We start from the raw sequence: 24,825 nt of genomic DNA on the forward strand, positions 1-24,825 counted from the left end.
AAACATTTGCTCCCCCACCAACCACACCACCCCCCCCCCCCCCGGTTGCGGGCGCGCAGCCGCGCCCCACTTTTTATTTATTTATTAGATTTGGTAACTGCTTATCAAATAATCAATAACATTGAATTTGCAATCAAATATAACCATTATGCCTTGATTGCAGCTTGTTAGTGGTGTATTGAATCCGACTACCAAAAAAAATTAGGAAGTAGACACAAGACAATGAAAAAGCAAGAAAACACTATAGTTAATCTTCCATTGCTGGATAAGCTAGCAATTCATGACAAAAAACAAAATTTATTTAAAACTATGCATCTCGTGTTAAGTATTATTCATTGCTCTATTGATTTTAATGGATAGACACTGACGAATTCTATCCTTGTTCTTCACGCTCAATTATATAACCAATGATAAAAACACTAACCCCCAAATAGAGCATCAGAGCAGGAACTTGCGTTGCATGCAGCACATTTTGTCCAGATAGAGCAATAAGCGTTGTGGGGGTTCTCAAATTACTCTACATTACCATTCCACCATCAATGGTGAAAACCTGCAGGATGAAAAATGAAGTGTCAATTGAACAATGGGAATATAAAAATGGCCATGTTTCTTTGTCGGAGCAAGATATGGTCCAATGTGGTATTTACCTGTCCAGTAATGTAGCTGGCTGCAGGATTAAGTGCCAAGAATTCAACTAGTCCGGCAACCTCCTCCGGTTGGCCATATCTTCCTGTAACCAGAGGTAAAAATAAATTAGCACTTCATAAAAATGAAAAACACTGCTATACTAGTTGCCTTAGCAATTTGTATAGCTGCTGTACCTATTATGTGATCACTGATCAAAGTACTTTGACACCTAACCTAATGATGGATGCATTATTATAATTTATGGACTCAACGTGACAAGCCAATTACTGAACAGTTGTGTATGACTCCTAGGGGATGAAATCATCCTGATTCAAGTCACTTCACCAGAAATCAGTTGTACACCACTTACCTAGTGGAATTGTCTCTAGAATTTTCTTTTCAATGTCTTCTCCGAGCTTGGATGTCATATCAGACGCAATAAACCCAGGAGCCACAGCATTTACCTGTGTAAAAGAATAAGTTAATTGAAGAAACTATGATAAAACTTGTTGATAGCATAAAACTATTTAACAGCACCCTCTAAATCAAATTTACTGTTTGAAATGTCTTTGATAAAATCAAAAAGGCAGAAATCTTGGAATACTTACATTGATGTTCCTGCTTGCATACTCCTTGGCGACACTCTTTGTAAAGCCAATCACCCCAGCTTTTGCAGCACTATAATTGGCTTGCCCGGCATTGCCAACCAAACCAACAACCGATGCTATATTGATTATTCTTCCCTGCATAACAGATGGTAAACTGAGAGGATATAGAAGCAAAAAAGGGATAGTTTTAGCGCTAAAAAAGGAGGGGCAGGTGGGGAATCAGGGAGTGGAAGAATCCTACAGTCCAACTGATATTAATCAGGACGTGGGAAATGACTTGCCTTTTTTATTCCATTCTCTAAAAAGAAACAAAGCGTAAAAAATGCTTAAATAAGCCCAATTAGGTTAGCAACGGCCTCAACTTAGCTGGACTGAAAAGTCCTGCTCAGTCCCAAAACTAAGATTATATACTACTTGTTTGTGCAACAAATAAAAATGTCCTGGATAAAGGCATTACAACATTGGTCGCACCAAGATTCCATGGAAAGACGTTTGCTTGCCACTTACACTATGTATAGAGCCCTATGGAATTCAAACCATGTTAAATAAACATAAGAAAAGCATGCCTTTCCTTCAAACAACCCAGCCCCATCCCGAGCAAGAGACTATTTTGCCCTTGAAAACCCAACAAAAGAAAGAATGAAAGAGGGGGAAAGACCACACTTTCAGCCACACAACACTAACCTACAACACCATTTTCAATCCAGTTGCTGATAAAACCATCATCACCCACCATAATATCTCTAGTCATGTTTTCATCACTGCTGAACTCAATCTCCAATTTATTTATTTTTTATAGAAGAAGAAAATTTTCATTAAGAAAATATATAAAACAGAGTAAGAAATCCTACAAAGAACAAAATAGCACTAAAGATATGAAACTACCAAAAAAAAAAAAAAGGACCCTGCCAAGAGAACATGTTATTTTCTTTCCCATAAAAACCGAGCAGCACAACCCAATAAAAACAACCAGCTGCAGAAGGCCGACGTGAAGCCAAATAATGAATTTTGTCCTAAAGTAAAGAACACGTTATCTTCTTTCCCATAAAAACATGCACTCTGGTCCAACTAAATACTCACAAAACTGCAAAAATCCCACATCTCCACAAGGTCTCTACTCCTACCAAAACTTGTACAAGAAATAGTCAACAAATCCTCCTCCAATTCCAAAACAATCAATTTATTCCAAACCCTCCAAGATAAAGAACTATGCAAGAAAAGATGAGGCAGATTCTTCAAGTATTAAAACAGAGGACATGCAGCCAGACATAAAGCCTCATAGCTTTTGAAGGCCATCTCCTATGCAACAAATGGTGTTAACTCTATTAAGCGCAAAGGGGGCTTTTGCCTTCTAAATAGTACAGTAAAGGATAAAGGACATGTCAAAGTGAATCAAATGCTCAAAAATGATATGCAAGAATGTTTTCTGAAAAGCCCTCCAACAACAACAACAAGAGAGATCCTCCACCTCCCTATCTTTAAAAGACCTAGAAAAAATGGAAACCCCATGAGATACTTTGCCCATTCAAGATCAAAAAAGAAAAGACACCATCACGCACCAAAGAAAGACGATACAAATGAGGAAGGGAAATGAAAAGCTTTGAATCATCCAACCAATTAGCTTCCCAAAAACAAATGCAAGAACCAAAGATAAATTTGGGATAAGGGATAAAGAGATAATTGATCTATGAAATGCACCTCCAAGGACTCTCAAAAGAGCATTGTACTCCCAAATTTGAGTCCCAACCATTTAGCAGCATGATTTACTTTTAAAAACTCTGGTGCTAAAGGGAGTTCTCCCTTAGGGAAACCGCAAAGCTATTTTCCCATTAAAGCCGTGTTTTAAGACACACACTTACCAAGACTCAGACCCCCATTTTCTTTCCTTCTTAGACCTACAAACGACCTCCCAACTAACCAAACGTTCCGTCTTCTCCCCAACCCAAAACCAATAGAAAACTCTCAAAATTCAATCAATCTTACTGGCTATTCCAGCAGGAATTCTAAAAATAGACAAATATTAAGTTTGATATGCCCACCTAAAGAAAATAATGCACCCTTCCACCCATCCACATGCTTAGACACCTTCCACCATTGGGACCCAAAAACTCTCATTCTCCATTCTTAATCGCTACCACAACCATATTTTTGAATCAGAATAATGATTAGCCTTCATTAATTCGGTACAGCACTCCCTGCCATCAACAACACCCATTACCATGCATTCCCCAGCATGGTTAAACCATGAGGCACCAGAACCAAAAACACCACTGATCACCTGCCACCGGCCATTCACCAATTTCGTCCACCCAACTTTTCATTTTCTTCTTGCTTTCCATAGCCACATGAACCACCCGATTCTTCATGTTTACCATTACGCAGAGACCTCAATTCAAAAGCAGGAAAGTAAAGCATGATGCTACAAGCACACAAATGCACTGAATATTAGAATTGTGTTGTGCATGCACAAAACACTGTAAGCATGTTGCTAGATGACAGAAGAAAGTGGGGTTAAACAGAGCTCATCACATGCAAAAGCACACATGCACAAAATACTAGAATTATTTTGTGCATGTGCACTCACATGAGAACAATTATTAGCTGGAGGATCTTTTTTCCCTTGGAATTTTATGGAATGTACTATCATGAGAGTGAACCTTGATCAAATGGCATGCATGTTACACTAAAAAGTTCACAATTTTAAGTCAAACCAAGAGTCTCCCGGAATGCAAAGGTAAGGTTGAGTAAATCATGCTCTGTATACCCCTGATATGGCACAGGAAGCTTGTGCACTTGGTGTTGCATATTATTGTGTTTACTTAGTTGTCATTTACAGCCAAAATAACTTCAGAATGACGTTATTACCTTCTTCTTTTTCATCATAATCTTGGCCACAGCCTGCAACAATTGCAAGAGTCTTGCTTAGTGAATTAAAGAACACTTAACAGACATACAAGTACTAAGTGCACAGGCTATCAGCATACACACCTGTGTGCAGAGAAATAAACCAGTGAGATTCAAATCAATGACCTCCTGCCACTGGGACTTCTTCATTCTCATTAACAACCCATCTCGTGTAATTCCTTAAAACAATTACAAAGATTACTAATTTACTATCACAATAGCATTAACAGATTTAAGTAACATCCCATAAAGAATTGGATGTCACTAACCTGCATTGTTTATCAATACATCAACTGTTCCCCATGCATCAGTCGCCTGCAGAGATGAGAATCCAATGAAGCCATACTGCAAGTAGTACAGGTATTATAGCTAAATTTATTTCCTTCAATACAGAGAGCATTTGCTCACAGTTTTAATCATCGATTGTACATCTTCTTCTTTTGAAACATCACCCCCAAAAGTAATACTTTGGCCCCCACAAGCCTTTATCTGCAAAAGAGACACTAAATGTTCATAACCTTGTAACTTCCAGCATGGTAAGGGGCATTCTCATCATCCAAAAAGAACATTATAAATTACAAAAACCAAAGTCATACATGTAAGTTGAAATGTAGAACAGGCATCTCAACTTTCATATTCTTAAATGTTTTCTTTCCAAGAAGTTGGTTGATTTTTCCCCCTTCTGGATCATTTTCCGAAAAGGGAATTTCCACTATTTCATCTCATCTCTTCTTTTTCTTCCAAGAATAGAAGTCATAGTCATAAATGTAACAACAAACCAAGCCTTAAGTCCCACTAGGTGAGGCCGGCTACATGAATCCTTTTCCGCCAAATTAAGCAATCATGGAGCAATTTCCTTTGACAACCTCATGGCTATTAAAATCCTTACTCACTATCTCATTCTAAGTTATTTTAGGTCTACCCTACCCCCTCTACTACCCCTCACAGTAACTAATTCACTCTTCCTCACTGGAGCACTATTTAGCCTACATTGCAAGTGCCTAAACAACCAGAACCACCCATCCCTGATCTTATCTTCTACAGGAGCTACGCCTAGCTTACCTCTTGTAGAATATTAGTGAGGGACGGCTAAAGTGGTTAGGGCACCTGCAACATAGCCAAAGAGTGCGCTAGTGAAAAAGTGCGAATTAGTTATTGTGAGGGGTAGTAGAAGAGGTAGACATAGATTTATAATAACTTGAAATGAGATGGTAAGGATTTAATAGCCATAAAGTTTTCAAAAAACCCACAGGTACAACATGGATCCTAATCTTCCTAATGGGATAGGTAGGTGCCATAGTCCCACATCAGATGTGTACTAGGAAACTCTTGGACTTATAAGGATCATTTGGGCTCCAACTATGTGAGGCACCTTTTATAGAACAAAATCGTAAGCCGAGTAGGCTAAAGCAGGCAATACCTCACTGGAGTTCGGGCCAAGACTATAATATTTGGTATCAAAACCACTCTACGAGTACTATCATGTGGAACCCTGCACAAAAGCACTTTGACGAGGGCATCAAAGATCCGACAACAGAGTGTCACTCTCACATCGAATGTGTACTAGAAAAATCTTGGGCTTATAAGGATGGTTTGAGCTTCAACCATATGAGTGTATTTTATAGGACAAAACCGTGGGGTCAATGGACTAAAGAGGACAATAGATCACCAAAATAGGGCCAAAGACCATGATAGTGGGCCATTTAGGAATTCTCATCCAAATCCAACATATTTTTTTCTTATTAAGCATATATTTGAAATCATATTTAATGCTCACTAGTTTTGCAATATTTTGTGTTGATTCTTTAGGAGATTTCCAAATCATGCTTTGGTTAGTTAATTTATTTAGAATATTTTCTTATCCTAGAATTCTTTTTGTGAGGACTAGCAGTGCTCTAACTACTTATAATTGTACATATACATAGATATATATATATCCTACAATGAACTTAATGCATCAACTTGTAAATCTTTGTTTTTTTTTTAATAGCAAAATAAATATCATTAATAGAGGAATAATTTACGAGGAAGAATAAGAAATCTCTTTAAAAAATCTGGAACAAACTCAATAAAAACTAAAACAACAAAAATCAACCCAACCAGTTCCTCCAATCCTTATATAAATCCTAAAAACTAGCTTCAATACTACAATGAATATTCATGCTTTGTTTTGTTAATTCAATAGTTCAATGCAATCATGCAACTTGCCTAACCTTAAAATTATGCTTGTTAAGATATATATATATGTCGCTTTTGCCAAAAGTTAGGGGTTTTAGGAGTGATGGTTTATGTCAATATGTGGACCTATACAGTTCTATTGGCAAGATGCATTCTTCCATGCTTTAGCCAATCTATTTGTTTTTGTAGTTTGTGCTAGGTGGTAGGGGGAGACTTTAAAGTTATAGAGCTCCAAGGATAGGTTAGATGATTGAGGGTGACCAATAGTACGAAGAATTTTGATCTTTTCATTGACGAAACTGGGCTTAAGGATGTCTCCTTGAACAATGGTAATTTCACTTGGATGGCTTCAAGACATAGACATGCCTCTTCTAGCTTTCCAAAAGCTATGCGGGACGTTCTAGTTAGTCCAAGTCACTAGAGTCCCATTTCAAACTTGAAAGTGTCCTTCCATTTTGTAGAGTGTTAAGCTTTGTAGGGGAGAGTGATAGGTTCAAGGATGGAAGGGTTTTAAATTGATAAAACAAAAAGAATGAAATGATAAGTTAGGACTTCTACTTTTAACTAAAATCTATTTTAGTCCCTATACTTCTAAATTGTACAATTAAGAACTTATACTTATTAATTTTATTCAATTATAGTTGTGTTAAGATTTGATTAAAATGAATGACCTAACTTGAAGATAGGTCACTTCCTCTATTTATAATACAAATCAAATACATTCTAATGACAATAATACCCTTACTAACTCTCACTAATTAACATACTAACACACTCAATAATAATAATACTAAAAGACATATATAACCTCTAACACTCCCCCTCAAGCTAGGAGCATAAAAAGCTAGAGCATAAATGTCATATGCTCCTAGCTTGTTACAAATGAATTTAACATGAGCACCACCAACGCTTTGGTAAACAAATCAGCAAGCTGCATGCCTGACTTCACCTAAGCGGTTGTAATGAGCTTTTGCAAAAGTTTATCTTGAACAAAGTAGCAATCAACTTCAATCGTCTACTCATGAAAGACAGGGTTGGAGGCAATATGAAGAGTAATTTGATTGTCACACATCAACTCCATAGGCTGAGAATGAGAAATACCCAATTCTTCCAACGTGTTCTTCAATCAAACAAGTTCACAAGCACTGTGAGCCATAGCTCTGTATTCTGATTCAGCACTTGACCTTACCATCATAGTCTGTTTCTTACTCTTCCAAGAAACCAAATTACCACCAACCAAGATACAGTACCTAGTTATGGGTCCCCGGTCGAAAGGCGATCTAGCCTAATCTACATCTATATATCCATAAATATAAGTGTGACCCTAATCATGATATAAAAGATCTCTCACATGTGCACCTTTGAGTACCTCAAGATGCGAATTACTGCGTCCCAATGACTTGTCCTCGGAGAATCTAGAAATTGACTCACAACATTTGTTGCAAAAGATATATCCAGTCGAGTGACAGTGAGATAATTCAACTTTCCTACAAGTCTCCAATATTGTCCAAGATTAGGTAGCAAATCACCCATATCCGACACTAACTTGATGTTAGGATCTATGGGTATATCAACCGGTTTAGATCCCAATAAGAAAAATTCATGCAACAGATCAAGAACATACTTTCTCTATGACAAAACAATTCCGATACGAGATCTAGATACTTTTATACCCAAAAAATATTTCAACGGTCCCAAATCTTTGGTATGAAACTTAGTTTGTAGAAAAAGTAGTCTGTAGAAAAAGTTTGAGACTCTGAATACCTTTATCATCATCACCTATAATAACAATATCATCCACATAAACAACAAGAAGGATCCAACCTAATGAAGTAGACAATAAAACATGAAATGATCCATAGAACACCGTCGAAGATCAAACTCAAGTACTACAGCACTGAACAACCAAACCATAATCCGAGAAATTGTTTTAAACCATATAAAGCCTTCTTAAGCCAACTCACTAAGCTCGACTCCCCCTGAGCAACAAACCCAAGTGGTTGCTCCATATAAACCTCCTCCTCAAGGTCACCATGCAAGAAAACATACTTTCCATCTAACTGATGTAGAGGTCAGTGACAAGCAGTAGTCAAGGAGATTAATAGACGTACTGATATAAGTTTGGCAACCGGAGAAAAAGTATCAAAAGAATCCATAACATACACCTGAGTGTATCCCTTAGCAACAAGAAGAAGCTTTATACAAGCCACAAAACCATCAGGGTTGACTTTCACAGTGTAAACCTAACAACAACCAACCATAGGCTTGTCAGGAGAAAGAGGTATTACGCCCCAAGTACCATTATTATGTGAAGCGGCGTTCATCTTTTCAACCATAGCATCCCTCCACTCAGAATGGGCTGAGGCTTCTGAAACAGATTTAGGAAGGGTAGTAGATGAAAGAGTAGTAACAAAAACAATAATAGGAGGGTGATAAGGAGTCATAATAAACATAGTTTAAAATGAAGTGTTGAGTACATGTACGTTTACCTTTTCGAACAGCAATAGGAGGATCAACATCATGGGAAGTATGATCATCAAATGAGGAAACCAAAGGCGTGGTAGTAGAAGCTAGAGAGGACTCTCTTCCTTGGAGTCGCCATCGTGAATACATCTACAAATTAGGATGATCAAGACGATGAGAAAGACTTGAACTACATGGAAACTCAAATGGTTGGTTGGACAAGGACAGCAACGTAAAATCTGGAAAATTAGGCAAAGGAAGAAACTCATTGAGCTCAAATGCGCTCAGTGACTGGGTATAGTAAGGTGTAGACTCAAAGAAGGTAACATCAGCAGAAACAAAGAAGCGATGCATCATAGGACTATAACAACGATATCCTTTTTGAGTGTATGAGTAGCCCAAAAAGACACATTTTATAGCACGAAGATCCAACTTATCCACCCTTGGAGTTAGTTGATGAACAAAGGACAAACACCAAAAATATACGAGGAGGAGGTGAAAATAAAGGTGAATTAGGAAAGAGAATGGAGTAGGGAATTTTACCACTAAGAACAGAAGATGACATTTTGTTGATCAGATAACAAGCAGGTACAGCATCACTCCAAAACACTTCAGGTACATGCATTTGATAAAGCAAGATGCGAGTGATTTCAAGAAGATGTCTATTTTTCCACTCTGCAACCCCATTTTGCTAAGGAGTGTGGGCATAGGATGATTGCCCAGTTGACAATGAATTTGGAAAGGTGTGGTGGCAGCAGCAATGCAAGTAGTAGAAGGAGATAGCAGCTCAAAGTGATAAGAGTCCACTAGCTTCACGCCCTCCGCCAATCATATTTCTCATCTTCAAATCTTGAATAACCATAGAATTAGGGAAGAATGTTACTAACAATTCATGGATTTAGTAATTTTTCTAATGGAAATAAGAATGAAAGGAAATTTGGGAATATATAAAACCGAAGGAAGAGAAATAGAAGAAGTGAGATTTATAGTCCCAATTTCCTTGATTGAAGTAATGGATCCATCAGAAAAAGTAACACAAGGTAAATTTGCAAGATATTGAAGAGGAGAAAAATCTAGGTATACTGTGATATGATCAGCGGCAATGGAGTCTACGACCCAAGGACTAGGACGAGAAGTACTGGATGACAGGCATACTATGTGAGTCTAGGCAAGAGATGCAATGGGAAGAGAAGCTTGTTGTGACGCTCTGCTAGAACTTGGAATACTCTTCCTTTGACATAGATACAGTACATCACCCCCACTCAACCCCAAAGATGAGGAGTTGGTGGTGGTTGCATTGGCTGTCCCCAAAGGTGTGAAGTCAATCATGTCTGCATTGGCAACACGTGAAGGTCTGCCATGAAGATCCCAACACTGCTCAATAGTATGATTATTCCATCCACAATGAGTGCACTTGCGAGGAGTACCTCTACCTCGTCCATCTCTACCACTACAACGATTCGAACCACCTCGATAACTTTTGTGGTTGTTTGGTAGAGAACTAGAATCACCCTGTGTAGCAAAAGATGTCCTCTTAGAGCCAGATGCAAGAGCAAGAGAATGTGTGCTAAAGAAAGCACAAAGAACACAAGAATAAACATCGGCAAATGATAGCAGCTCGGTGCTACTAAGTATCTGGGATCAAACTACCTTGATCTCAGGTCTCAAGCCTGCTAGAACATAAAGAACTATCATCTACTCCCTCTGCTTCTCCATCTCACGAACGTCGACAGTTGCACGACATTAAGCTCCTCATGAATAGACTTCATCTCTCCAAAATAATCTTCTAACTCCTATCTCCTTGTTCTAATTGAAAGTACCCCTAAGATAAATCATACATACGTGTTATGTTACTAGAGTATAGAAGTTTGACATAATCTCGAATCTCCTTGCATGTTTCTAGACGCATACACATCCGGTGCAATCTATGGCTCCATCAAATTCCATAAAAGGGAAACAATTAAGGCATCTTCCTGAACCCACACGTATTTTCTCTTCTCATCTGAAGTATTAGATTAGAGCAAGTGGTCAGATTTCCCTAATCCTACTAAATAAATCCGAATAGCTTTAGACCATCGAACATAGTTCTTTCCATCCAACTTTTGAGTCATTATTTGTGGCAATGATGTAGGAAACAAATTCTTGGGATTCATAGATTCCATCCCAAAATTCACAAATCAACAACCACACCAAAAACAATAAGAACAATCAAAACTAATCAAGACAATCACAAACTATGTGAAGCACCGACACAACGACGGATGAGGTAAACAACTCACCAATGGATATAGCACTGCCACAACACTCACAAATCAGCAACCACACCAAAAACAAGAAGAACAATCAATAATTCGGACAATCACAAACTATGTGAAGCGCCAACACAACTACAGACAAGATGAACAACTCACCGACAGATATAGGACTGCCACAGCCTCACAACTGAACATATAAACACTGCCACGGCTCCAAAAAAACTCACAAAGCCTTCACAAACCCTGAACAGAAGTTCACACGAGTGCATGGTCAAAAAAGGTTGAATTTTTTTAGTAAAAAACTGGCTCAACAGCTTGATAATATAGTCTAAAGAAGGAATCAAGGCATGGCATAAGAAAATAACAAGAAAAAAGTGGCCGGAACTTCACTCATGCGCCAGCGTGTGGGGTCAGCCCAGCCAGCATTTGGCTGGCGTGTGGAAACGCATGGGGGGTCTATTTATGGGTGCATGGTTGGTTTGTGAAATAATATGAGATGGAGGTAGATCTAGGAAGGACAGCCGCAGTAATGTGTTTTCCAGAAACGGATGAGGGGAATAGGGTTTAGCTTGGATCACACTATGATACCATGTTAGATTACCCCTTTACCTATAAGCTTAAGCTATTCGGTTGTGGGCCAACAATGTATATCAAGCTTTAACACTCCCCCGCACGTGCAGCCGGACAACACATGGAGCAATAAACACATGATAAATAACACCCATAATAGGGAACACAATAATATTATTTAAACGCACACAAAAACGCAGGCAACAAGACTAGAACCCAAGACCTCTTGGTAACCAACTCTGATACCATGTTAAGATTTGATTAAAATGAATTACCTAAATTTAAGATAGGTCTCTTCCTCTGTTTATAATACAAATTAAATACATTCTATTCTAATGACAATAATACCCTTACTAACTTTCACTAATTAACGTACTAACACACTCAATAACAATAATACTGAAAGACACATATAACCTCTAATAGTTGTCATCTAAACTAATTTAATGAATTGGAGAGTAGAAATTAATGGAAGGCCCTTCCGCGCTCGGAGATTAGTCGGCTCATTTGAGGCTCAAATATTATTAGTTATGAAAAAAGTGTACATTATTTTCAAATAATTTTATACTAATTATACACTTGAAGTCATAATTACTTCATGTATCATGAATAAAAATTCTTGAGATTTTATTCTAGTGCTAGGCTTATTATGAATAATAGTGATACGACATGTAACACCAATTCAAAATTTTATATATGTAAGCAATTTTAATTAGATTCAGTAATATTTTTAGAATTAATAAGGATGACAAAAACAACTACATGAAATCAATAAGTACAAGTACTTAATTGTACTAATAAAAGTATAAGGGCTAAAAGAGATTTCTGTTTATAGTATAGGGACCAACTTAAGATTTCAGCCAAACAAAAATGAAGTTCGTGAAAAATAAGTTGAACGAATGGAATAAAGAGGTCTTCGGTAACTCTAAAGATCAATGTAAAAATAACATAATTTTTAGATTGCAAGCTTGGATAGGTTGGGGGACTGTGGACCATTGGGTGAGACGAAAAGGCTAAAAGGGCTCGTCTTTGCAATGATTTGGAGGTGCTTTTGTTCAGATAGAATATTAGTTGGCAATAAAAAAGAGGATATGTAACTCTGCTTTGTTTTATAGGGTGGTTACTGGAAGACAGGGACAAGTTTTATTAAGGAGCTGGAGTTAGACTTGAGCTGTTTTGTGCAAAATCATAAGCAAAATAGAGAAGAGATTGAGAGCTTTACAAGTTTTTATATACAATGGATCGTCAGCATAGATTGATGCTTGAACGACTCAATTGGAGTCCTATTGGAAGGAGTACTGCTATTTAGTTAGAGAGGCCTTTTGAAACACAAAAAGTTAAGCAACTGGCATTTGAAATGGATGGGATAAAGCTCCAAGCTCTGGTGATTTTGTGATAACAATTTTTAGGACTGCTGGGAGGTCATGCAGGAGGATGCTAAGGTTTTTTGGGGAATTTCATTGTGATGGGGTGGCGGGAGATGGCATGAGTTCTGCTTTTATAGCCCTAATTCCTAAGGAGAGATCTAGGAGGGTGAGGAATTTTAAGACTCTTAGTCTGGTCACTAGTCTTTACAAGGTTTAAACTAAGAGGTTCATAGTTTTAAAAAAATCATGGAAATGAAAATCAGAAATAAAAACTAAAAACTCAAAAACAAGCATCATGGTTGGTTAATATTTTCAAAACTAAAACAAATTGAAAAAAAATAACAATAACAATAAAAAATAATATAATGAAAAGAATATAAATTTAAAATATTATATTAAGAAATAAAAATTAATTATAATTATTTTATTTAGTTATTAGAAGGAGAGCTTGGCACAATGGAAGAGCTGTCGCCGTGTGACCAGGACCCCTGATATGTGGAAACAACCACTTGCAAAAATGCAAGGTACGACTGCGTATTATAGACCCATAATGGTCCACCCCTTCCCCAAACCCCACATACGCGGGAGCTTTGCGCACTAGGTTGCCCTTTTGCCCTTTCTTATTTAGTTATTATACTTTTTAAACTCATTTTTTTGTGTTCCAAGAACAATCCTAATGTATATGTCGATTGAAAAATAGTAAAAATGAATTTTTTAAGTATCATTTTTTTATAAATTTATTTATTTTAATTAGATTTTAAATTCACATTTTCATTTTATTTTAGCTTCAATTAAAAAAATATATAGAATAATCTATAAAAGTCCATCCTAGATATTAAAGTTACTTAGCAACAAATAGCCACAACAATTGATAACTATAAAAATCAGCTTTTTGGTTCTCATGGAAATTGACAACAAAAAAATAAAACATAAACAAAAGTGTTGTCATTTCTTCAAGAAAACAGAAAACAGGATATATATATATATATACCAAACATCCCCCAAGGTATTGTCTAAGAGGCTTAGAGAGGTTGAGGGGGATATGGTGATAAGGGCTTAGTCTGCCTTTATTAAAGACACAAATTGTAGATGAAGTACTGGTGGCTAAGGTTGAGAATGTAAAAAGGAGGGGCAACATGATTCTAAAATTAGATTTTAAAAGAGCATGAAATGGTGAATTGAGTCTCTTTTTTTTTTTAAGGGAAGGGTGGGGGGGGGGGGGGAGGAATAAATGATTTTAGAAGGGTTTTTGAGCTTGTGAATGAAATGGATGAAAGGGTGTTTTGAGTTCAAAAGATATTGTGAAGGGACATCCTAGGAAGTGGTTCAAGGTTTCTCAAGGGACAAGGCTAGAGTATCCCTTGTCTCTATTCTTGTTTAGTCTAGTAGGTGATGTGTTAAGCAGATTGATTTTGTATGCTTAGTACACAGGAGTGATTAGAGATTCATTGGCAGGAAAAGAGAGGCAGAGATGCCCGATGGTATTATATGATATTAAAGTTTTTTCTGTAGGATAATGTTAAGAAATTCTAAAAGCACCTTACTTTTTGAGAATTTTTTAAAAATACTTTGTGGTTGAAGATAAACATATCCAAAAGTGAGAGCTGCCATTAATATGGATCATAGTTACTTAAGAGGGATTCAAGGCTTTAGCTGGTTGTGATTCTTTAGAGTGGCTTTTGTCCTATTTAGGTCTTCCTTTGGGGGGTAACCCTATGTTTGCTACAAAAAGGCTTCCCTATCTTTAGGGGGGTATTATCACTCTAGTTAGTGCCTCCCTTCGTAACATTCCCAAATATATTTTTTTATCCCTTTTTAGAGTTCTTCAAAGTGTAGTAGGGGTTTTAGGGAGGCTTATGGAGATTTCCTTTGGTATGGTAGAGGGGAGACATAAGGTGGTGTTTAAAAACATCTCTTTATTGGAAAATGGTTGTGGAGGTTCCCATTAGAGGTTAATTCCCAGAGGTGCAATGTTATTAGAATTATGGAGTTCATTTGACTGGGTGGGGTACTAGAGGAAGAGGCAACATTTCTCAGGCTGAGTCCTTCAGGTTGCCCATTTGTACTTTCATTTTACTCAGTTCAAAGCCGCTAAGGTAATAGGATTCAATTTTGCAAGGATGTTTGGGTGGTAGAGGTTTTGTTGGAGTTGTTGTTGCCTCATCTTCTTTTTATAATATTTTGTTAATCATGCACCAATTACAAATTCATTTCATGAGAAGGGGGCACTCTTTCTTGGGACTTCCACTTTTTTAGGAGTCTCAATAAAGCAGAGATTGATGAGCTTACTGCTTAAGTGAGTTTAGTGGACTCTTTTTGTTCCCCAAACGAGGGGAGATGTTCGGGTTTAGCCAGAGGATTCTTCAAGCTCCTCTTGAGACCTTCAACCCCTAGTTCTTTTCCTTTGTATCATATCATTGGAAGGCTATGGCTCCTTTGGATATCCAAGTTCATTTGCACCTTGACTCTTAATAATAATTTGGAAGACTTTTTACATGTAAGAAGAACCTATGACGTCATCATCTTAGATAATTGTATCCTGTGTCCAATGAGAACCCTATGTTGATGGCTGGTAAGTCAACTTTGGAATGCTCTATTTTCTTGTTTCGATGAAGCATGGATGTTTCCTTTAAATATGGTGACTTCTGGTTGTTTTCAGAAAAGTAGCAAAGTGAGGGTGTAATGGACATGTGCAGTGTGGGTTTAGTATGACTTTATTTCAGCATTGTTGGGACATGGTCAAGGGGAATGAAGAGTTTCAATGAGCTCTAAGTGGGATTTCGATAAAAAGTGTTAAATCAACCTTCATCACTTTAGTGCCTAAGAAGAATAGGTATATCAAAGCTGCAGATTTTCAGCCTCTTAGGGGAAGTTTGTTTGCACATATTAGCCTCTAAATAGAGGTTGGGCACTAAATGGTCTAATATTCTGTGAACTGGTAGTGTTCAATTAACATTTGAATAAGTTCTGAATTGGTTCTAGCCTAACTAGCATCCCCGCACATGCTGACGCGTTCAGCACAAGATTAGAACCACATTTGGACACATTTGCCCTTCCCCCAACAAAAAACACCAAATTGGTCACAGAACCCAAAAACCCTTCTCTCCTCTCTTCTTCATGCACAGCTTCCATGCACCTCCTCTATGCACAGCTTCCATGCGCCTCCTCCATGCACAGCCATGCCTTTCCCCTCCATACACAGCAACGCACAGGGTTCTGGTTGCAGGAAGAATCTCAGGGGATTTCAGGAGAATGGCTGATGAGGATTCTCAGTGGGAAACAAACTCCTCTTCTTGCCGGAATCTAGGAATATGGCAATGTTGGTTATAAAATCAAGCCCTCGGAACGACAACGATATAACTTTTGTCACTTCATATTATTTTCTGTAATTTTTTCTAGAATCTGAGTGAAGACGAATGGATCTGCAATTTTTAAATGTTTCAGTATTTCTTTTCTTTTTATGCAATATATAGGATGTTTATTTAAACATGAAAAATTATATACGTTTGTTTTTTTTTGTACTTAAATAATTTTCGAATTTTACATTTTTTTTTTATTTTCTTAAGTTTTCATGAAAACGTTTAAGGGTTAAAATAGTAAAAAAGATATTCATATTAATCTTTGCCAAAGTATTCAAGGGTTCACTTTAGTTCTAATTTTGGTTCATAGATTAAGAACTGGATTCAGCATTCAGCGCTTTAATGCTTAATTTTGTCAAACACACCCTTAGTCTAGAGACAACCACATATAAGATCATTACAAAGGTTCTACTCAGTACTCACAAGCTTAATTTTGTGATTGGAAGTACCATTTTGAAGGCTCAAAGTTCTTTTGTGGGGAATAGGCTGATTTTGGATGCTATTTAGTACCAAATAAGGTTGTTGAGGATGTTCGTAGAAGGAGAAAAGAGGGTTGTTTATTAAGTAGACTGTGAAAAGGCTTTGACTGAGTAAGTTGGAATTTTATTGATAAAATCCTTTTTGAGGAAGGATTTTAGTGAAAGGTGGCAAGCTTGGATGAGGAGTTTTATCTAATGCCTCTGTCTTAATCATTAATGAAGAGCTTAAATCATGGTTTAGGGCTTTGAGGGGGTTAGGCAAGGGGATCCTCTCTCTCTCTCTCGAGGTAGATGTCTTGAGCAACCTGGTCATAGGGTCATAGATAAAGGGTGTATGAGAGGGATTGGAGCGAGAAGTTAGGGGGTTGTACCGTCTTATCTTCAGCTTGCATATGACACTATTTTCTTCTTAGAAGATCATAGAAAGTCATTTTCAAATGTGCCTCTACTATTGTGCAGTTGTTTGAGAGGGTCTCTGGTTTAAAAAATAAATTTGGGGAAGAGTGGGATAGCTTGTGTTAATTTAAGAGTATCTAAATCTTTGAAGTTGTCCTCTTTTAGTTGGGCACTGTATTCTTGATTGGCCTCTGATTTACTTGATTGCCTTTAGGTTGTCATCCTAGCTTGGTTCAGTTTTGAGATCCCATGGTGGAGAAGCTGTCTGAGGTTGGATGTGGAAGTGTGCTTTCTTTTATCTAGCTGGGCGTATTACCCTCATTCAGGCATGTGTTGCTAGTATTCTTCTTTATTTCTTCTCTATTTTTAGAATTCCAATAGTGGTATCTAGAAAGTCATGAGATATTTCCTATGGTCTGTGCTGCGAGAAAAAAGGGATCATCTGGTGAGGAGATAGTTTGTAGAGCTAAAAAGAGGGGATTTTGGACTTGTAAAGTTGGTATCTAAGAACATTGCTTTAACAGATAAATGGATGTGGCATTTTCCCTTAGAGGAGTCTTCCCTTTTGCACAAATTTATTAAAAGTTAGTTTGGCTTGCAGGATAAAGGGTGTTACTTGGGTGTTGAGATATTCTTTCGACAGTCCTTGGAAGGTAATTTCACAGATATATCATAAAATCCATAGATAATCATAGTCCATATATTATTTATACATTTTTCATTAGACATTAAGGTTTCACTGAGAGTGATCCCTGTAAGAAATTTCAAAAAACAAGCCTCCATGAAGCAACCTATACCAGAAAAGACCCAAGGATATGCCAGCAACTGGATTTATCCAGGAGCAATAATAAATACAAACCCCTTCCATTAAAAATTTGGGCATTCCTTTCCAGTACAATTCCCCACAGAGAAGAAAAACCACATCTATATGCGCAGTAGCATCCTTACTCCTCCCAAACCCGCTAAAAGAAGTACTCAGAAAACCTTCAGCCAGTTCTGGACAAACCTACTCTCAATTAATAGCCAAACAATCTAGTCCACAAAATCAAAGCAACTAAATGCTTAAAAAAGAAAAGAGAAAGAAAAAAAAAAAAAAACCAGTAAGCCAAATTTACTCTTATTGCATTGTGTCAAAGGGAGTTCACCCCCAAGGGAAACCACCATAAGCATAAAGAAAACCTCCCAAATAACCAAATGATCCCTCTTCTTACCCAGTTCAGACTAAATAAAATCTCGCATATCTTCCCGCTACCTAACAGCAATCCTTAACAAAGACATGAATTTAAAAAATAAAAAGGAATAGTCACAAGACAGGAGTAAATTAGATTATCCCCTGGAGAAAACAAGGCATGGTTCCACCCAGTGTTTTAAAAATGCTCAATCAAGACTGGCCTCAAGGAAGGGTGTGTCTAAAATTCCTTGAGGCTCAATCTAAAATATCAAATCCCAAAAAGGCTAACGCTTTACCTATTACATGTTGAGGATTACACATTTGTACAAAAGGCACACCTTTTGCGCCTTTGTAGTCGAGGCTTGTGCATTTTGGGTGTGTGATTCTCAAGTTAGATTTGACTAGAAAATTTTAAGTCCATGCTTATATAAATGGAATTTCATAATATGAGTTGATTTCTAAAACTCCTGGACCTCAATCTTTCCAAAATAACAGAGAGCTATATCTTAGATCTTGAACATAATTTGAACTTTGTAATATTATAGGTATCTCCTGTCATGACTAATAATGAATTCTAGTTGGCAATTTTTGAATTTCAGACAAGTAGTTTGTAAATTATATTTAATTCTTATTTATATTATATTTATAATTTTCTTAATTTTTTCTTTATTTTTAAAATATACGTAATTGTTTTACATATTTTTATCTAAAAAATAAAATTCTTCAAAGGCTTATGCCCCAATGACTTGAGGCTTACACCTTGCCTCTTAAGGGTTAAAATGCCTCACCTTATGCCTTAGCCTTCTAGAACATTGGTTCACTTCCACCCATGAAGAAAATTAGAGACTTAGCCGCTGCTCGTCAAGGAATCTAACTGCCTAGTATTTCTATACGAAGGAACTTTTAAGTAAATCAAAGGCCAACCAAAATGCCACAATCAACTAAAGAAGCAAGTTCTAAAGACCTATTCAAACTCAAGTTAAAAGCACCAATACCAATTTTACCCATATTTATTTTCAGACCACACACCACGTCAAAAATTTGTAGTTAGAACATTCATGAACAACTCCCTAACATCACACAAGTAAAAGACAATATCATCCCGGAACTACAAGTGGAACACAATGACCCTCTCACTCCCCACAACAATCTCCTTTCTTTTTAAAAAAAAAATAAAAAAGGGAAGTCGAGATATGATATGATTGATAATACAGTTGACATCATAATACAATTAGAAATATCAAAGCAATAAACATATGTTAAGCACCTTAATTGTCAACAAAATTTTTTATGGCAAAAAGTAAAAAAGGACATTCCTAGACAATACTCCAGTACCCACTAGAAATTTCTTCTGCATAATACAAATGACATCAGATTATGATGAGAAATATCAAAGCAATAAACATTTTAAAACACCATAATTGTCTACAATTTTTTTTTATGGCAAAGAGTTAAAAGGACACTACTAGGCAATACTCCAGTACCTCATTAGAAACTTCCTCTGCATCCTTTGATGACCTTGCATAGTTTACTAGGACCTGAAACAGATTGGAAGTCCACAATTATCGAAAAACTCATTCAAATTGAAAAGAACTACAACTTAGATTCTTACATATAAGGTTAGAAGAGTGTCTTGCTAAGAAAGGTTTGAAAATGGTCAAAGCAATGGAATGTTGGAAGCCAAGCACAACAACAACAACACCAAGCTTTAAGTCCCACTAGGTGGGGTCGGCTATATGAATCATTTTTTGCCAATTTATTTGATCATGGACCATTTCTTTTGACAAATTCAGGGCTGCTAAATCCTTAATCACTATCTCATTCCAAGTTATTTTAGGTCTACCCCCTATCCCTTCTACTACCCCTCAGAGTAACTAACTCACTCTTCCTCACAAGCGCACTATGTGACCTATGTTGTAAGTGCCCAAACCATCTGAGTCGTCCCTCCCTTATCTTATCGTCTATAGGAGCTACAACTAACTTACTACAAATATGTTCATTTCTTAATTTATCTTTTAATGTTATACCACTCACCCATTTAAGCATTCTCAGCTCGGCAACTTTTACTTTTCGGATATTTTGTTTTTTCGTCATCCAACAAACATTCTGATCCATACAACATAGCTGGTCTTATTGTCATCCTATAAAACTTCCCTTTTAATTTTGAGGGTATTCTACAATCACAAAGCACATTTTAAGCACTTATCCATTTTACCCAACCTGTTTTCACTCTATGTATTACATCCTCTTCAATTTCTCTTTCAACTTGCTTAATAGATCCAAGGTATCGAAATCTACAAGTACTATCTATTTCTCCGCCATCAAGTTTAACTTTGTCTCCAATATTCCTCCTACTTTTACTGAAATTACATTTCATATATTTTATCTTACTTCTACTTATCCTAAAGCATCTAGATTCCAAAGCTTCTCTCCATAATTCTATCTTAGCTTCTACTCCGCCCTTAGTTTCATCAATCAATACAATATCATCTGCAAACAACATACACCATGGAACCTTCTTTTGGACACTCTTAATCAATTCATCCATCGCTAAAGCAAAAAGATAAGGACTCAAAGCAAATCCTTGATGTACACCTATGGTAATTGAATATTCTCTAGTCTCTGCATCTATAGTTTTTACACTAGTCATTACTCCATCGTACATATCCTTGATGACATCAATATAACTACTACATGCACCCTTTTTTTCCAAAATCTACCATAGAACTTCCCTAAGTACCCTATCATATGTTTTCTCTAAGTCAATAAATACCATATGCAAGTCCCTCTTCTTTTCCCTAAACTTTTCCATTAACCATCTTGACATTTATATAGCTTCTGTAGTAGATCTCTCAGGCATAAAACCAAATTGATTTTCTGAGACTTTCGTTTCTAGCCTTAATATTTGTTCAACTACCCTTTCCCACAATTTCATTATATAACTCATAAGTTTAATTCCACGATAGTTATTACAATTTTGAATATCTCCTTTATTTTTGTATATAGGTATTAAAGTGTTTTTCCTCCATTCATCTGGAATTTTCTTAGTTTTTATAATTGTATTAAATAAATTAGTTAACCATATAATTCCATTATCATCTAAGCATTTCCAAATATAGTTTTTCCATTTTTATTTTTTTTAGTGCAAACTTAACTTTGTTAACTCTAATTTTGCAAATAAATCTCATATTTTTAGTATTTTCCTAACTTGTCAATTCTATGTTTACGCCTTCTATTTGGTTTTCATTAAACAACTTGCTAAAGTAACTTCGTCATCTTTATTTCATGTCTTCTTCCTTAACCAAGACAATATCATCCTCACTTTTTATACATTTTACATTACCTAAGTCCTTACTCTTTCTTTCTCTAACTCTAGCAAGTTTAAATACATCTCTTTCATCTAAAATTTCTTTAACTATCTTTTTAATAGAGCTAGCTATCCTACTCCAAAGAGTATTTATATCTATCTCATCATCTATAGTCCAATTACCATCTTTGATTATTTTATCTTTAAATTTTATTATATTTTCTCCCTTTAGGGTCCGCCACCTAATTTTCTTACACTAATTTATTTTATCCTTTCTCTTCCATTTTTTAATGCATATATGTAACACTAAGACTCTACATTGTGTTCTTACAATCCTTGCATGATAAACAATCTACCCTCCTAGTAAAGAAAAAATTCTATTTGACTTTTTTTTTTTTGGTCCACTTTTAAAGGTTATTAAGTGTTCTTCTCTCTTCTTAAAGCAAGTATTTCATTGTAATAAAATCATATAACATAGTGAAGTTTAAGATCATCTCCCCAGGCTCATTTTTGTCTCCATATCCATATCCTTCATGTATCCTCTCATAACCTTCATTATCTCTTCCAACGTGTCCATTCAGATCTCGTCCCATGAATATTTTTTAAGTCCCTGATATGCCTTGTATAATACTATCCATATCTTCCCAAAATTGTCTCTTAAGATTTTCTGCTAAGCCTACTTAAAAAGCATAAGCACTAATGATATTTATTATCGCTTGGCCAAAGATCATCTTGATTTTTATAATTCTATCCCCTACTATATTTACATTTACAACGCTATCTTTTAAGTTTTTGTCTACAATAATTCCTACCCCATTCTTATGTTTTTCTTTTCCAGTTAAAACCTGATTTACCAATTTCTCCAACTTTCAGGAGAATAAGATTAGATTAGCAACTTGGAATATAAGGGTACTTACAGGTAAAAGTACAAAAATTGTTGACACAATAATTAGAAGAAAAATTAATATGATCTGCCTTCCAATGGGCTAAGAAATGTTTCAAAAGGGTCAAAGCAATGGAATGTTAGACCCCACAAATTAAAAATTTTAAATAGAACATTCATCGGGCAATTTAAGATTTTTGGCACACCGATAGAAAGGATTAAGAGTGAAATGGAATAAAGAAATGAATGAAGAATATTCAAAAGAAAACATGAAATTAAAGAAGTATATTCCTATATTTAAACCTTTTGCACTCAAGATGTTTACATAAGAAGATCTCGTCCTTGAAAGAAGAATATATTTATAAGTATACAAGCATGCATATGTATGTATGTATGATGTATGTATGTATGTATATGTATCAAACTGCAACGCCCGACCCCCAATCACCCAAAAATTCCAGGTTTCGATATGTATGTATGTATGTATGTATCAAAGTGCAATGCCCAACCCTCAATCACCCAAAAATTCCAGGTTCCACTATGCATTATGTTCACCAAATGTCGATGCACTCATACAAATATAAGAAATGAAGCAACGAAATCAATCTTTCTTAAACTATTTTCCAATGTATGATTCAAACAGATATATTCCTGCAGCACAAAAGAATTTGGAATGACTAGAGTCTCATGCATAGATTAAGACAAATTTACATTAACAAAATCTCAAAAGGATGGAATATCCAAAAGAGTCAACTAAAAACACGAGAATGGTAGTAACAAGTCTATCAGCATACATCAATCTAAATAATCTAAGCTATCAAACAACCTAATATTAAGAGAGATGTTTCTCTATTTGAATTGAAAATAAAATGCTAAGAGATCATTTGGTATCACTATTAGGAATTATGCAAACTAAATCTAGAAAGAAAAACTAAAAACTAGAAAGAGAAACAAAAAACTAACATGTTTAATTTTCTAGAACTCACTTTTTAGCACTCCAAGAACAATCCTTGTGCATAAGACAATTGGAAATTGGTAATATATATATATATTGAATAACTTACTATTTTTTTTCAAAATTTTAGAGATTATATTAATATTTTATTTTATTTTACTCTAAATTGCATGGTTAGTTTATTTAACTTTTTATGAAAAATTATCTGCAAATAATTTAATCCATAGAAGTGAACTCTCAGTATTTAAGAATATTAAAAGTCATTTTCTGTCACAATAGGCAAAAATCAACAACAAAACAGAAAATCAACAACGTAAATAACTAAGTAGCATATTTCTTCACCATACTGCAAACGGAATATAAATGAGAAAAATAGAGGCGACACCAAACGTTGAACAACGTTATAATTTAAACAGCCCCAAAAACAGCTGAAAACAAACAGCTCTGATAAAAGACAGAAGTCGTATTCACAAACCCTACACCCAGCTTTTCCTAGAGCCAACGCAATAGCTTTCCCAATTCCTCTGGAAGCGCCGGTGACTACAACGATGGGAGCTTCTACATTCTGAGCAACAACAACACTTTCCCGCTCTACAGACGCAACCTGGACCCTAAAACCTGCATAATATGCTCTTTTTTTTTATTACGATAAATACACAAAACACATGTATATGATCTGCTTGTATATTATTTATTTATGCAGTACCCGTGGAAGCACAAGAGGCGTTCCAACGGCAATGCGAGCCGAGGCTTGGTCTGATCTGAACCGTCCGAGCTGCCGCGGAAACATGAGAAGAACGGCGGAAATGAGAGATCTGAGGGCAAACCGTGCCACCAGAGGGCGAGAACTTCGCCGGAATACCGAGTGAAGAAGCAGCAGCAGCAGCCATTGAAGCTCCGAAACGTTTCCAGAGGACCGGGGCCGGAGAAGAAAAGAGAGAAAAAACAACGAATGTCGCCAGTAAAAACTATTGAGAGAGAGAGAGAGAGAGAGAGAGGAGGCGATGAACCAGCCAGCAGCGAGGTGGCGCCCCGTCTTTTTTTTCTTAGGTAGGGGTGCAGTTGAGAATTAATTTGCAATTTCTTATTTCCGGGTGATTGAGGTGATAATTATTAGTAATTTAAATAAATAAATAAAAATTTACGATAAAAAAAAATTAAACCACGAATTTTGGTCACAATATTTTAAGATAAGACACAAATAATTGAGAAAATATCTATATATTATGTTCACAATTTTCTTTATAGTGAGGAAATTAGTGATCAAAATTAAAGTTATATTTCAAATTACATTAGATTGCAT

General features: G+C 36.1%; 1 protein-coding gene across 2 annotated transcripts; it reads right to left on the reverse strand.

The window, feature by feature from the left end:
- Nucleotides 1-226: 226 nt before the first annotated feature.
- Nucleotides 227-24,618, reverse strand: LOC131159343 (3-oxoacyl-[acyl-carrier-protein] reductase, chloroplastic-like). 2 transcript variants are annotated; one of them, XM_058114193.1, is made up of 11 exons: nucleotides 24,229-24,618; nucleotides 23,998-24,140; nucleotides 19,862-19,915; nucleotides 4,548-4,628; nucleotides 4,409-4,454; nucleotides 4,224-4,318; nucleotides 4,101-4,133; nucleotides 1,236-1,370; nucleotides 998-1,091; nucleotides 648-730; nucleotides 227-550 (listed from the first exon to the last, which is right to left on the reverse strand). In XM_058114193.1, exons 1-11 carry the CDS (start codon nucleotides 24,410-24,412, stop codon nucleotides 518-520), a joined length of 981 nt encoding a protein of 326 aa, XP_057970176.1. In that variant the 5' UTR covers nucleotides 24,413-24,618; the 3' UTR covers nucleotides 227-517. The 2 variants fall into 2 exon arrangements, with proteins under 2 accessions (XP_057970176.1, XP_057970175.1); XM_058114192.1 differs by having other exon boundaries at nucleotides 227-730; nucleotides 24,229-24,567.
- Nucleotides 24,619-24,825: the final 207 nt, after the last annotated feature.

This window comes from Malania oleifera, chromosome 7 (assembly GCF_029873635.1).
Source record: "Malania oleifera isolate guangnan ecotype guangnan chromosome 7, ASM2987363v1, whole genome shotgun sequence".
In the NCBI taxonomy this organism is placed as follows: Eukaryota; Viridiplantae; Streptophyta; class Magnoliopsida; order Santalales; family Ximeniaceae; genus Malania; species Malania oleifera.

Bases quoted from the DNA above. Each gene is read 5' to 3' on its own strand.
- LOC131159343 (XM_058114192.1), bottom strand. From the start codon at position 24,412: ATGGCTGCTGCTGCTGCTTCTTCACTCGGTATTCCGGCGAAGTTCTCG. The intron at 4,455-4,547 runs GTGAGCAAATGC...TCATCTCTGCAG, and splicing joins TACAATCGATGATTAAAACT to GCGACTGATGCATGGGGAAC. The intron at 731-997 runs GTAAGTGGTGTA...CTCTGGTTACAG, and splicing joins TCTAGAGACAATTCCACTAG to GAAGATATGGCCAACCGGAG.